The 16493-nt window shown below is 34.0% G+C and overlaps 1 protein-coding gene across 1 annotated transcript; it reads right to left on the bottom strand.

The window, feature by feature from the left end:
- Positions 1 to 1234: 1234 nt before the first annotated feature.
- On the bottom strand, positions 1235 to 12564 carry CD36 (CD36 molecule (CD36 blood group)). Its single transcript, XM_072401739.1, is given in 11 exon segments — positions 1235 to 1393; positions 2261 to 2315; positions 3199 to 3272; positions 4728 to 4846; positions 5232 to 5419; positions 6626 to 6695; positions 6992 to 7041; positions 8798 to 8889; positions 9928 to 10255; positions 11040 to 11199; positions 12414 to 12564. Coding segments are annotated over 11 exon segments (1413 nt in total). The 5' UTR covers positions 12532 to 12564.
- Positions 12565 to 16493: the final 3929 nt, after the last annotated feature.

The following is a 16493-nucleotide window of genomic DNA, read 5'->3' as shown; positions in this document are numbered from 1 at the left end:
TAAAATTATGTAAAAGTGTAAAATAGGTGAGAGTCTATTTAGTACACAGTTAAATGCTGAGGGTGCAGGTTTTTACTCTCCAATAATCAATCTCATAATGTCATAAAATTGCTAATAGGTTGCCTTGATTTAATGCATGCAAAAGAAGACTGCAATAGAAAAGAGTGAGGTGCCAGGCAGTGCTCCTGACTTATGTGAAATGGTCACCTCATTTCTAAACTTTAATAGGCTGTGATGAATCCCATGTCTGTGGATCCAAGCACACAAAAGGCTTACTATAGATACGTACTCATACAATGTATGAATTTATAGTAAAATATATATGAATATAATATTATTGACATTTTTGGATTCATGGATTTTTCTGAAATCCTTGGAAAAGGATTGTATTTTTTTATTTATAAAATAAAATTTCTTCCTTTTATTAAAGAGTCATAGGGATGGTATAAGCATGTCTGCCTGTTGATGTGGGTTACGTTCCAAAAATGTACGTATTCAAAAATTTGTGGTTGTCTTTATCAATTATTGCATCTTCACAGTACATTTTAGTGAGTCACTTTGCCTCCCGAATGGCACTTATTTCCTATAAAAATATGAAATGCAAATAAATATAGTTTAAAGACAGTTTAAACTGCTACATGTTTCATACCTGGACATGCCTCCACTATCATTTGTAGTCTAACAATGCTAAACTATTCTCTTGAAACCAGTATCAGTATGGTCTGCCTGCTGTGGGAGCCAAGACAGCTGGCCATTTAGGCTTACTATCTAATATCTAGTTTGACAATTAGCCTACCTTTCCTCCTAGCATATGAATCACTAGTTTAAATACAGATTGCTAAATTATTTGAAGGATTTAATTTTTTATTTAGCCAATTATGTGGACCAAAGCCAGAAAATGAATCTCCCTTTAGAGACTGGAGTTACACAGTGCAGCTAATTCTGGGACTATTCCATTCTATGTTAAAACAAAAAGCAGCAGTACACTGGTGAAGTCATCTCATTGCTCTCCTCTTTTGCATTATCATAGACCACACAGTGAAAATCAATAGACCTTGGATTTCCAGGATTGCTGTCCATCACTATCCTAGCCTAAGTGCTGCTTTGTAATGTACTACAAAAGGTTGATAATGGAAAATTCAGTGCATTTTTATATTTGCCTGGAGTTTAGCTTTATTCAAAAGAAGACAAATATTAGATACATTTAGAATGCTTTTGCAAATATTTAGTATACTTACTTTTTACCTCTAATAACACAAAGTGTTATGGAACAGGCAAAGAACAGCACACCACCAAGACATAAAAGTAATATCTGCACAACTTCCAGCACCTTCATTGGCACAGTTACACTTGATTTAAATCTGTCTGCTGATTCTTTACCAATAAGAGCAGTCTAAAATAAACAAAGAAGACTTAGTTATAATCAGTAGTTTAGAACAATTAATAATTTGTAGCAGACTGGTATATTATCACAGTGAAAATCAATATAGTATAAGTCCCACTCAATAGAAATTCAAATATTCTGAAACTGTTAAAGCAATTGCTTGCAAATTTTATAATTTAAAGGTTAACCAAAATTAGATTTATGATGGTATTATAAAAAACAGAAAAAGGGATACATTTTATTAGACTTTTCTACAAATAGTTAGGGAAAAAACATTCAAAAAATGCATGAAATCATTTGGGGAACAGAAAAGCTAAGGTAGATGCCTATTACAGTTTTCAGTTACTATAATATATAAAAGTTTGCACTTTTTGACTTTGCACTGTTTGACTTTTCACAGAAAGTATTCAGACCCTCTTCACTTTTTCACTTTATGTTACAGCCTGATGCCTGAATACAATTATTTCAAATTTTTCTGATTTATTTTCATTCAGTACCACATAATGGCCAGAATTTTAGACAATTTTGTAAGTTTAATAAATAAATAAATAAATATATAAACACACATATGTCACAAAAACACTAAATACCTGACTAACCTAAACTTTGGACTTGCAGTTTGACCACAGTTAACAAATAATATGGATAATGTAATATTAACTTTCCTATTAATGTGTGCATTCATGAATGTGTATTAACCAGGACAAAATATGATTATTCAGCTGAATGTCAGTGTAGTGTACAATGAAGACTCTTCTGATTTTAATACCTGTGTTATCTTTTTGAATGTGTAAAAATGGCCAAATATATTGTATTCATAATTATTATTATCAAAGGACATTGAATAAATATATTATAACAAGTATATTAACTTACTTCATTCAGCCATAACACAGGAAACATGAATTCAGAACTGAGATTAGCCAATATGCTGAAATGTGATATGAGAAATAAGTAAAATTAGCATTACGAGTACCTGTATATTAAATACACGTGGTCGCATATATTATATATTAATCATATTCAAAGTCCTGCTAATTAGTGAATGGTAAGCCTTTAAAGTTACTTCCAGGCAATGACTTTGAAAGCAATCAGATACCTGAAATACAGCATACATTGGACCTGATTTCTTAAAGCTCTCCCAGGCTAAAGACGATACACTTTTATCAGTGAACCTGGGTGATCCAGCAAACTTGGAATGGATTTCGTAAAAATCATTGACTATTTGTTAGCAAATGCTTTCAATCCTGAACCAGATTCATTCCACGTTTTCTAGATCACCCAGGTTCACTGATGAAAATATATTTTCCAGCCTTGGAGTGGTTTATCAAATGAGGCACAATGTATATGTATTAAATTCACAGACACAGTCAAGTGTAGGGAAGGGGATGAATACACATGGGCATTTTATTGGTGCCATGTATTAAACTGCAAATTAGCTGCTTGTCCAAATGGGATAAAAAAATTTTTTGCATGCTATGATTGGCTGTACCAATGGATAAAATTCATATCTTACATATTTTTAGGATGGACCATCAACAGCTAAATTAATTATTGGATAGGTAAACAAGAAGGAGGAGAAAACATAAAGTAGAAAGCTTTTAGAAATACTATTTGAACTGACACATTCAGTTAAGGCATTACTAATAAAAGTTAAAATATGGTGCAGAATCTTTACAATGAATATCCTAGACTACACCTGATGTTTAATAGTTCTCAACTGAATAGTATTACTACATTGCTACAGACAGAGGCGTCAGAGGACAGGACTGGTGCAAGGGAAACTTATCACTTATTGATTATTGCATACTCACTCTATTTTACTTGTTGGTTGGAACATTACATTGACCTGTAATCTTTTAGCAAAGTGCATAGTAAACCCAGTTATCTAAAAAGAAACATAATAACAGCATGAAACTGGCATATCAGCACATAAATAGGACAGTAAAATATCAAGACTTTGTTTCTGTTGCTACTATGTAAAATATCAACTCCAGTTTCTTAAAGGTAATATAATACTGAACTTAAATAAATAAACTACATAGCTTTATGATTTCATATATTACAGCTTGTGTTATGTTTAAAGCCTAATGTAGGTTCTCCGGTATTTTTAACTGTGCAATATAGGGATAAGCTATACATGTAAATCACACTAAAACATGGCAGGAACAGCATTTTCACGAGAAGTGAAAACCAAATCATAAACCAAAGTAACAAACTCAAAAGACTATAAAAATATAAAAAGCGTGAGACTTCAATTGGGCTTTAGAACTTCTAAACCAGGACCCCTGCTGGATAGGAGACCGCATAATGAGCTATATTATACCTATACCTTTACAATTTTCCAACACTTCTGGAGATCCGTCCTAAATTTCAAGTTTCCAGGTATAGGGAAAATAGGCACATCCTCCTTCACAAATCAGCATTTGGGTTCTGAGTGGCCTATTGCCAGGTGGGAGAAATGAGGCATGTTTGTGGTCGCAAATATTGTTTTTTTACAAAATTATTATTATATAGGTACTTGAGATGGCTTTTGCTGTGCTATAAGTGTACTTACTACAGGTAAACATAAAACACCAACTTATCCTGACTTCTATCAAACAGCAGCCTCAGTTTAGAAGGCTTCTGTATAGCTTGTGTCCAATATAATGCAAATGCAAGAATTCATCTAAAAAAATAAGGAAATTATTTCCTAAAAGTCACACTACCTTACAATTGAGCAAGATAAACTTCCATATTGCCTGTTAATAAATAATACACATGGGGGGAGACCATAGTGGAAATGCAGATTAACTACAGGATTAGCCTTTACATTAACAAAAATGTAAAAAAGAGAATTTCTCTAAACCCTGTTGAAAAGAAATGAATATGCATTAAAGTTTTGCTGACTTGGAATAAACTACAATTTTTTATGACCATGTTGACTGCTTTTTCTGACAATGCATAAAACACTAGTTTCAAGGATACATTGATGATTCTCTGGGTATAATACTTTCTGATCTGGGACAACTATGCAACCAGAACTCATGTATATCCAGTATATGGATATTCCATTTCCATTTTTTCCATTTCCAGTTTTATTTTGTTAACTTTTGGCACAATTGTCACTGATACTTCAAAACCAACTGCTAGTTCTCTATGAGCATGGAAAGCAACACTTTTAGGTCTTGAAAATTCCCATCTCACTCCACAATCCAGTGTTACCAACTATTGTTACTTCATTTACATATTTCATTTGTTAACTTTGGGAAAAATGACCCATTTGACATATGGTGTTATTTTCAATTATGGGGGCAGGGGTCTTGTACTGAAATGTAGGTAGAGATTTGTTTGTTTTACTCACAGGCTCCACATCTACAAAAGTTTGGTGTTCTTCTTCATTGGGGCTTAGTCCATTTACTTGTGTCAACAGGAAGTCACTTCCATGCAAGAAGTGAGGCAGAGAAAGAAATATGGGTTTACCTAAGGAAAAATTTATGTATATTACATAAAAAGAAATATATACATGGAAAATTAAATTTAATAACTAGAATGTACTTATTTTCCCAAAATGTTTTTGCATAGTAGTGCAAAAAGAAATATAGTAATATAATGATTTTGGCAGATGGAGCTATATAAATAGGTCAGAATGATCACATACAGGTCCAGAATGGACTTTATCTCCCATATTTTTTGGAAAGAAAAATCCTGTAGAAAGTAATAGCCAGTAATGTAGAAAGTAGTGGAACTGCATTTAGTTACAATCAATCTAGTGCGTTTCCTAAATGTAAGGAAATATACACATGTGCATGCCTACAGAGATTTAGGCCCCAGGATTTAAAAAGGAATTCTTTTTGGACAAACTTACCGCCTTGGCAAACCCGAAGATCCAACACACCAGCAGCTGTACAATTTCTAGATAGCACAGTATCTGTGCAATAGCAGTAATTGTCCGGATTAACGGTGGGTGAGGCCAAAGCGCTGCTTGGAACTACAAATCGATACAGTTTAATTCCCTTTAACATATATTCTTTTCTGAATTCTCCATATATGGATCTAAGGATAGATGAAGATTGTCTTAATATTTGTAATATTAATACTGAAGTCCAGAGAAAAATAATAATAATATTAATGTGTTATATGCCATGCTATTTAAAAAAAATATAAAAGATAAAAAAATGGTCAAATATTTATATACCCTTGGAGACTGATAGAGGATTTCACTTAACAAACTTACACATAAAAAACTTTAAACCTCCGCCACCCTAGTTAAGTCATGAATAATTGACAGCAATACATAATTTACAGCAACCCAATTATTATTAAATAATGAGGAAACTAACTCTTACCCTTCTTGAAAGTTTTATTTATTTTTTTTAATATAAAGTGGGTATTCTCAAAAAATAATATCTGTATAACACTTAGGCTTCGTACACACGTGCAATGGTTCTCATCCGATAATAGGCTCAGGGCTGATATCGGACGAGAATCTTTCAAGAGTACAAAGCTCGTCATCCATCGTCCGAACAACCATCCTGGCTGTTCCACGAACGATGGACGATTGTAATGGAAGTGCAGGTGGGTAGCGGGGTGCCACTCTGTCGTTCCCCCCTCCCTTCTCCATAGAGCAGAACAGCGCTCATTCATGCAGTCGTTAGTCATTTGAAAGGATCATGAAAGATGTGTACATAGCCTTTATTTAGGAAACATTTACCAATAATAATAATATATTATAATAAATAAATTAAAAAAACATGAAAACATCTTAAACATTCAAAATCAAAGCATGTCATAACTGAATCGGAAATATGGTGATCATCCACTAGGTTGTAGCAAACTCAAAGTACCAACAATCCAAAAAATGTAAATCCATCAATAATTTTCCAGTTTTCAATCATAATGCATTTTGCAAAACCTAATCTGCTTCATGCAGGGAATAGGTGAATGTTTTTTTGACCTCAAGACAGGAGAAATCAAAAATAAAAATGTATGCTTTAGAAACATAGGAAAATCAATAATAATAAAAAACAGCAGAATTGCCATGCACATGATAGCAATAATAATACTGTTCATTCTTATCTATCTGTTCTAATACTCTATATTCCTTTAGTGACCCCCACAGAAATATACTTGATTATAGTGGTATGAGCAATATCCTAAAAGGAAGAATGGTAACTTTGGAAAACTAGTTATCTTTCAATTAGACAACAGACACAATACACACAGTTTAGAACAAGAAAGAAATAGGTTTTTAAAACATACCTGCAAATTTCAGAAGAAAAGAAGTATAATAGTTTATTTTTATCAACAAATGGAGGAAATGAAGCTGCATCTGGTATACAAAAAATAAAAAAATGTTAACATGATGAACATAATTTTAGTATAGTCTAATGTTACAGAAGTTGGGGTTTGTTTTCCTATTTCCTCTGGGACTCTGGCCATTGTCAATGGGGGATTGTTTCCATCTAAACCAGGTACAAAACTTTTCCTCAATATCTTCCCTAGCAAAATAGAGTCCATAGTAGCTGCAACAATCCTATTTTAATATCAAAAGAATTTTACCTTATTCACAGTATATCTATGATTTAGCATATTTACTTAAAAAGTAACTTAAAAGTAAGCACATACCTGTGCCATTGATCATGTCACAGTAGTCATTCTTCCAGTAAGAGAGAGTACTGTAAGAGAAACATTTTAATGTAACTTTAAAAAAATGTAAAAATAGTTTAAATGAATCCTGTCTGTAGTAAACTATATACGTAACAGAATTTGCAATGCATTACTAGAATTCACTGCTAAATACTGTTTATTAATATTATTATTATTATTATTATTATTATTAATAATAATAATAATAATAATGTTAAAGCTGTGTATTTATTAACACACTGTTTTTTATAAAAAGTACCTAGTACAAAGGCTATGATGTTGATGAATGAAGAATTAGCATTAAATGTAATTATGAATAAAATTGAAAGCATTCCTATGTAGGTCTGTAGACCCTGTTGTACAGCTGTGGGTATACTGGATCTTAAGCAATTAAACTTAAATAGTTACTGAGAAGACAATCTGTACAACTATGAATGGGAAACCTTACAGATGCTTCAATACAAAATAAAACGTATTATCAAGTCATCCAACAATAGGGGTAATATTGTCATCTAGCATAAACAAGAATACATCTGTATTTGGCAGACACATTTGAGGAATGGAATGTGGTATATGGAGATCTTAGACACAGTGGAAGATAAAGAATTGTTGTTTAAGATCGTCAATCAAAAATTCAAAGATAGAATGTTAAAAACAGTTGATTTTTTGAAAGTTGCAATGTTATAGTTATAGATATTATATTTTAGGCACTAAAAAAGTGGTTAAGTTGGTTGGGCACCCCTCTGGCATACTGATAATTTCTGGGAAGTAGAGAACAAAGTATGAAAATATTTGAGAGGTTGAGAGGTTGCAACTTTTTGTTTGAATTTGCCTATTTAGATCTATGAACTAAAACACATATTGACCTTGCTCAACAGTATCTCTCCTCTCTCTCCTCATACTTTTCTAGTGACTTTAGAATTAAAGGCTCTTTATTCAAATATACCCCATAAAAGGAACCTAAAACAATAATAGAGGTTTGTGAAGGAAGATCAAGTACTTAAGAGCGCTAAAAGCGTAACTCAGTTACGCTTTTAGCGCTCTTGCAAATTAGTATTGTGGCACATAAGAAAAGAAAGCCTTCAAAAACAAAGATTTGGCAATGTAACTATTCTGGATTTTATCATGGTAAAGATACGTTGATGATGTACTGCTCTTTTGGGAGGGAACTAAAATAGAAGTGGAAAATAGGTAAAATATGAACATAAAATTCACAAATCCCTATTAGAAGCAAGTCGCCTTCCTAGATTTATTAACTGAGCTGGTAAAGGATAGACAGCTCATACCTAAACAATATTGAAACCCAACTTCTTCCAATATCCTCCTCAATGCCAAATTTTATATTCCACACCTTTAGTGGGACCAGGGGCAGATATAGTGAGATGCAAAGTGTGCTGCTGCACGGGGGCCCATACCCTCCAATGTATGAATATTTTTATTATATTCCCACAATATCATCCTTAGCATGACCTTCTATACTAAAACATGATGGAATCTAGATCTAAGTGGATTCTTAGATAATTGATGAATTACCAGAAAATAAATATTGTTAAATATTGTCTAACTCCTTAAGCCTTTTTTGACAGTAGCTTGCCTATTATCCCTAATAATGGCCAAAATTCAGTACCAAAATGAGTCCCAAAAGATTTGTGTACATAATATGTTGTATAACTGGTAATTTACTCATTAAGTCACCTTATATTTTGATCCATACACCAATGTAGATACATAATAGGTTAAGTGTTTTAGATCTAGAAGCAAACAGCAAAGATTATCATTATTTACCTTTCTCCCTTATATTTGGTAATTAAGGCCACTGTATTGATATCCTCCTTGCCATTATACACTGTGTAAGGCCCATCACTGGTTCCATTGTACTGCAGGTAAGGAGACATGATACATTAAAATATTAAAGTATTCATTGTCATTTTTAGAAGTCAAAACTGAGACACACTAAAATGTATTTTCTGATATAGATAAACATAAAAAAAATACACAAGATATAGGTATAAAAAACCCACGTATAGCATGGGAATTATATAGCAACAAAAAGCTATTAGACTTCAAAAATGAAAACAGGCTCCACATTCTTTTCATGGCTTTGGTTAATGGTAAAGCTTTTATGTACAATAGTGCTGCCTATAGCTATTAACTCCATGGACTTAATAAATCCAAAGTGAAAAAACAAAGAAAGATGGGGTTTTGGATGGCAATTCAAATATATTGAAAACAGCAAAATTAGATAAATAATCAAAATACATTGAATATGATAGATAGAGGCTGAGGCGGGAGGAACAACCAGGGTAGCCTCTTGCTGCCTCTGGATTATTACATCTCAGAAACCACAGAAGTTTCTGTCTTTCATCCGCACACCAAGGAACTGTTTTCTTTGATCATTTTACTTATACCTTCAACAAATTTTTCCCTTCTGTTATCACCTTCCACCTTGATCCACGATGATGTGCAGCTTTGTTTCCCATGAGCAAACGCTTACAATACAGTATCCAGTCTTTTTGACAGTTTAATTGCTGTCTCAAAAATACCCCTAAAGAAGCCTTCGGGAGAAACGCGTTGGGGTAATGAGCCGTTATTACTTCTGAAATTTGCTCACCCCTAAAGTTAAGAATGGGAGCAAACTCATGCTGCTTTTTTATGATAGCAGCACACTCTGTATAGATGTAAGCCCCTCTTATCCCACTACAAATTCTCACATTCATAAATTGTATCATATTCAATGTATTTCGATTATGTAACTATATTGGCTGTATTCAAAATATTTGAATTGCAATTTAAAAACCCCTTCTCTCTCTTTGTTTTTTCACTTTTGGTTTATTAACACTTAGAGTTTGGCAATTATAATTACCTATTGCAAAGGGGAGTACTGTCTTCTAAATGTAACCCATATGGATTTAAACAGTGTATTAATTTATTGTAAATGACATCATACAGCTCTTCTGGGCAGGGTCCTTTCCTCCACCTGTGTCACTGTCTGTATCTGTCATTTGCAACCCCTTTTTAATGAACAAGGCTGCGTAATATGTTGACGCTATATAAATCCTGTTTAATAATAATAATTGGCAACTTTTGTTTTTACTTACTGCCACTGCCAGATTAAGAACTGTATAAGTATCCTCTTCAGGCCCAATAGACATAATTGGCTGAAAGATGGCTTCATTTGGCTGGTAAAAGGACACTGTATTATTATTGTTTTGTGTCACATTACTCTTCGGTACGTGCCTAACCCTTTAAAAGAGAAATAAAAAAAATGTTACTATAAGTGTGGTGAGAAACTGAAAAAAAACTGTACAGAATGGAAATATGGGAGCTGTCATTGCTTGCTAATTTTTAAAGGTTTGTGTTCTGGGGACATGAACTTTCTTTTTTTATTACTATTTGTTGAATGACTTCCTATACTTTTACAGGGATGAAAGCCTCAACAAAGCAGCAACATCATCCCCAATATTCCTAACCTGACCTGTTCTATTTACACTGGATTTCTGTCTTTATTCTTTACAGATCATATACCGGTAAGTAAAATATTCTTTTAACTTTTATGTATTTAAGTTTCCAGTTTTCATTTGCTGCAAAAAGGGGTCAGGTCAAGAAATGCTGATTTAGAGTATGTGGAGCTGTGGTGTTTTAAGGTACTGTAATTTATTTATTCTTCCAGTGTGTTTTGTTTTTTCATTTTTTTTTTTTGCTTTGGTGTGTACTGTTTTTTTTTTTTCGGCAATTCCGACTTTCCTTGTGTATGACTGGATAAATGGACTACTACGTCCCTGTGCAAGAGTTACATCATCCAGGCACAGCCAATCATGATGGCCTAAGATGATCTGCAGCAGGAAGAAGAGAAGAAAGATGGCAGAGCCCTGCACTGGAGGGCAGATGTGTTAGTCACTTGGATTTATTTCTGCTTTAAATAGACTTCCTTAACACTCCAGGAGCCATTTAAATCTAATTGCATACCTAGAGAGACACAGTCATCTTGGTCAAATATAAAGTACAGCATAATGGTCATAATTCTTACAAATATACATAAGGTCCCTTTTGTTCTAAATTTGGTATTCCTCCTTTTAAAACTTCATCCGGATTTAAAACATGGAAAATCCAAAAATATCTATAGACGGGACTTCCAGGTACGATCCAGTTTTCATAAGCAATAGTTCCATCCTCAATGACAGCTTCCTAATAACAACAAGTAAATTGAGTAAATGTTACTACAAATGTTTCTGGACATTGGCAGTCATTAAAAACATCACACTGGCAAATACTTTTGTATTGTTCTAATGCAAGAATGTGCTGTTTCTAATGAAATGTGAAACATTCAACAGGGGACTCCCATACAAACACAGATTTTTTTGTGTCAGGAAAGGCTAAAACTTCTGAAAATGTTTAAGTATAATTTCAGCTGACAGTGGTACACCCTTTTTCTTATACAAAGGTTACAGACAAAATTACTAAAACCCATAAAACAAAAACATTGGTTTGAATTATCTTTAAGAACAGCTATCAAGGTTATCAAAATCAAGAACATTCTGAGCAATGCAGCTAATGTTTCAGTGCTTTAGGTTGACTGATCTGGCAAATGCCAGGGCTGATATTACCTGCTTATGTGGCGTTTCCAGGCACACATTCCTAGAGTACCTTATTTTAGGTGGTTTACTATCTTTAAAAAAAAGTACAAAAGCATTGTACAAAAGCATTATTTTACCATCATAAGGCCCATACTTCCCAGGCCATCTATTTCAAAAGTTTCCTTTCCTGGCCCAGTGCCTGCTCATTCCTAGTCAACAATATGGGATGTATTCTCTGCGAGTCTCCCCAAAACATAGCCAACCCCTATTTTTCCCAACAGCAACAAGGGGTGGGTAATAGGGCAGAAATAGTAAAGCTGGCTGATGTAAAAAGTGCAACAAAACATGTGTTATACAAATGTTTCATTTTCTACTGGCTATTTTAAAAAAAATTATACTTTTAAACTCTGTTACATTTTGTCAACGTAAAATAATCCTAAAATGATCATCCATAAACTATAACCTTTCTGCCTTGTTTGGCCAGATTTAGATATTTATGTATAAAGAAGCTGCCAAGGAATACAAATCTTTGTAGTGTTTTTTGGATAGCAGCTCCCCATTTTTTTTATAGTAGAACACAATGTGGCAAAACAACCGGCAAAAAGTTTTTCAAAATATAGGTTATATCTCATGGAGTTTAAAATTTGCTTGAATTGGGGTTTGCTAGTAACTACAACTGCATACTATGTCAAAAAACTTAAACTGGACCACACAGTAACTTAAAAGGTCCTGCTATATTGTTTGTATCTCCTGTCCTTGTAAAATACTCCATAGTAGCAGACTGGGCCAGGGCCAGGACAATCTGGGCCCCAAGGAAGTAGGTGGAATATTTATATTCAACTGGGGAAATAAATCTCCCACAGGAAACAAGACTCCTCCGAGGATAGCCAACAGTCCTCCAACCACTGATCCCACTATAAGGCAGCATTTTTTATTGCAGCACATATTGTGTGTTGGTAAAGGGAATCCAAGCAGGGTTGTGGGAGCAAATAAAAGGCTTCAGTTCCTTATATAGTGCATTTTTGTACCATGATAGATAATTCTTGCATTACCATTAACTACAATGATAAAGAAAATCCAATCTGTCATTAACGACCAAAGTTCAAGAAACCACAAGTCCAAGATAAGATAATAGGCTGTTCAAACAATATAGCTTGCTTTGATATTTTGAATTTTAAAGATACAGAATACATTCATAGAATACTTGTTTCAGTTCAAAAGAGTATTGTGAGTAAATTACATAATGCAGAAAAGCCCAGCACTGTTTTCCTCAAAAGGTAAATAATGTTACAGTCTGATTTTAAAATGTCCTTATGATTGACCAACAACTATATACCGCAAAGGCCTGATGGATAGGACACACTTTGTATGGATTATGAGGCAGGTCCTCTTATCACATTCATTTTGGTAGCAGTACATTACATTTTTTGTTTCTTTTTCATTTGCTTTCATTTTGATTTTAAAACATAACTAGGAAACAGAGAAATAAAGAATGTGATGAAAAAAGGAGGGGGAAATTTCATGGCTGGTAGAACAATGTAGCCTGAGGACCTGATGGTGGTGGCTTGACAACACAACAGCTAAGTTGGATGTGATTCTTATGATGACTGCGCTCCAATAATAGGGCCTCTTTCCATGCAAAAACTACTTGTGGACATACAGATACAAGCCCTCAGTTTTTATGGGAAGTTTGCAATGAACAGCCCAATGGAGGATTTCAGAAATTTTGACCAAGGCACGTTTAAGTTTTGGATGGAATGATAATGTCTATTTAGTTTTCTTCTTTTCAGCTTCCTCAATCCAGCTTCCCTGACTTCTAGTCAGATAAAGTGCTCTTAGGCAAGCACGTTTTTATCTTTTTTTAAAGGCTGACTAGCAGCCATATGTACCTATTGATTTACATATTATGTACATTATATATGTATAATATTACCTAACCACTAAAACAAGAACACAAATAACAAGAGATAAAATAGAGGGCCGGAGGAAGGAAAGGAGAGTTTACAGTCCTCCATATACCGTATCACCTGCTCATACTTGATGGTGTTATCATCCCCCCCCCCTTTTCCTTTTCTTTTTCTTTCCTCTCTGGTTCAGTTCCACAAAAGGTTTGCATTATGCTTACTATGATCATCCATATTCACTACTTTATTATACCTAACTTAGAACCTTTTTTCGTGATCCTAGTACTAAATATTACCTATTACTTCTCATAATGCCCACATTTGAAAAGAAATATCTGCAACTTGGAACTGACTCTAAAATAAACCCTTCCATAATTATTCTCCTTAATTGTGCCTTATTCTTCCAAATTTAATGATGCTGTTGAAGTCCATTTTTCTTTTAAATTTAAGTTAGTATAGCAGCAAACACTGCCCATGTTTGTCCTGTATCTAAATTTAATCTGTGCTCTCCAAAATCCCTTAAATGAATTTTTGAGAATCTCACACTAATTCACTTTAAATGTGCTAATAATCTTTACAATTATCTCACCCCAGAACCTCCTTAGCTATGAGTACCTACATCTACATAACAAATTTACTACCCCAACTCTGTGTATACCATACCCTTTACATTGTGAATCCTCCCTGCAACCTATTCTATGAAGTCTAAAAAATTTGGGTTAAAATATGTCCTATGCACAATAAATAATTGTGTAAGTTTCTGAGTTGGACTTAATTGTACTACATGTAATAACTTGAGTCTTTATCTTTATGTCTTTATCCCATTATTTATCATATAAAAGTCCCAAGTCTCCTTCCTTCTTTTGGACAGTTCCTTTCTCTTGAACTTTATTCCTTAATTATGCACCCATGAAATCATACCTTTGACCTCTGTTGCACCTATTATTTTATGTAGACTTGGGATCATTTTTAATTACCATTTGGCATGAGTGACATGTTTTAACTGCAGAGGAGTGTGATGATTGGTATACCCACTGGCTGCATACAACCGCTTGATCATTAACAATACTTTGCCGAATTGATATATTGTAGCGGCGCATGCTCGGAACATGCACGAGCACACAATAGATGGTGAACGATCATCGTGCAATCAGATCCGCCGTTTCATTTCCAACAACTATCCTCGTTGGTCGGCGTTGTTGGTCATTTTTTTTTGGATAAAATATTATATATATATATATATATATATGCACTTTCACAAACTGTACATTGTTTAGTGTGGTGTTTTTTTCTACACTATCACATATAAATACAGGAAAGCAACTGCTAAGAAACTACTAGTGAGGGTATGCTCGATTCAAATACCTCATAAATATGTGATTTCTACTTTTATCACTACAAAATGCCCTAGGGCAGTGGTCTCTAAACTTTTGGATGTCACAGACCACTAAATTTACGGACTCCGGACCGGGCATGTGCGGGGAGCCTTGTGTCACGACATGATGCCAGAACCCGCTCACTCTGCCATCACAGGTCTGAGCCTACGATGGGATAGAGGGTGGGTTGTGTCCAGAGACACAACCTGCCCACCGCCTTGTGTCTACGATGTAAATGGGAGACATGGTCTGCGGCTCTGGCCGGCTCACCCCTCCAAGCAGGGTCCTTCTCCTCACCCCTCTGGGGGGTGCACCGGCCAGGGCTGTGGACCACCAAAATGTTTCTCCAAAATTTTGGGGGTACCCGTAACACTGGTGGAGGGCCAGGTATAAATCAAAAAACTTCTTTGACATTTTCTAGCTGGCATACATTAGAAAAGAGCCAATTTTCTCATGGATAGAGTTACCTAAAAATTTACAAAGTGGTTGATCCCTGCTACATGTTAAAAAAACAGTTCTGTTGGGGTTGAGGAATATAATGGAGACATCACTTATAAACATAGATTGGTCATCATTGACACGACTATGGACTTTGTACAGCGCTGCGTAATATGATGGCGCTATATAAATACTGTATAATAATAATAATAATCATTGAGTCTAGACAATCTATGCAATGCAATCAAAGCTAAAGATGGTCCAGCAGAATATTAAAAATATATTTTTTTGGGGCAGGCAGTGAGTTTATACAGTACATCATTATTATTTTTATTATTAATATTATTATTATTAATATTATTATTATTATTAATAATAATAACAATAATAGTGCCAACATAATAAGCAGTGCTGTACATTAAATATATATATATAAATATATATAATTGCATAGCTTTATTGGGGTTTGATGTAATTGTTTAAATTTTTCCTATCAGGTTTGAATCATCCTATGAGGGATAAATTACCTCTCTCAGCACATAGTCTGCACAGGTATACTGTGTGAGTTTTTTGTGTTTCTGCATTTTTTTGTATTGACATAACTTGAACATAAAAATTGTGTATATTAAAACATTTGCACCCTTGCAGTTGTGAATTGGTGGTGCAGATATTTTTAGGACTACATTATTTTTTTTTTTTTTTTTTTGCCGCATATAAACCTGTCTCGTATTTAAATATAGGCAGTGAGAAAATGCATGTCTGTTTAAAAACAGTAAAGCTGTTAGACTTTAGGTTTGTATTTTGTAAGCAACTGCATTGATAAAACACTTTACACTTTTACACTTCTTTGTCACTAGATGGCAGTGTTCTAGTAGTTGTAATCTAGTAGTGATGTAATATCCTGTATATGTTGTTGTTTATGTTAATAAAGTTCCTTTTTGAGAGTTAAGTGATTGCACATATCTGAGACTCTCTGCTTATTTGCTTAGCCACAGAAAAGTCATTTTTCATCAAAAGCTAAATTGCCAGTGGCTGCTGTGTACATTAATATATATTTATCATAGCTTGTAACCTCTGTAAACAATTATTATTAATCATCTGTATTTATATAGCGCCAACATATCACACAGCACTGTACATTAAAAAAATGGTGTAACAGCAGTTAAAAGTGAAACATCCTCATTGGCTG

This window comes from Pyxicephalus adspersus, chromosome 2, assembly GCF_032062135.1.
Source record: "Pyxicephalus adspersus chromosome 2, UCB_Pads_2.0, whole genome shotgun sequence".
NCBI lineage: Eukaryota > Metazoa > Chordata > Amphibia > Anura > Pyxicephalidae > Pyxicephalus > Pyxicephalus adspersus.
This window is presented reverse-complemented; position numbering and strand designations above follow the sequence as displayed.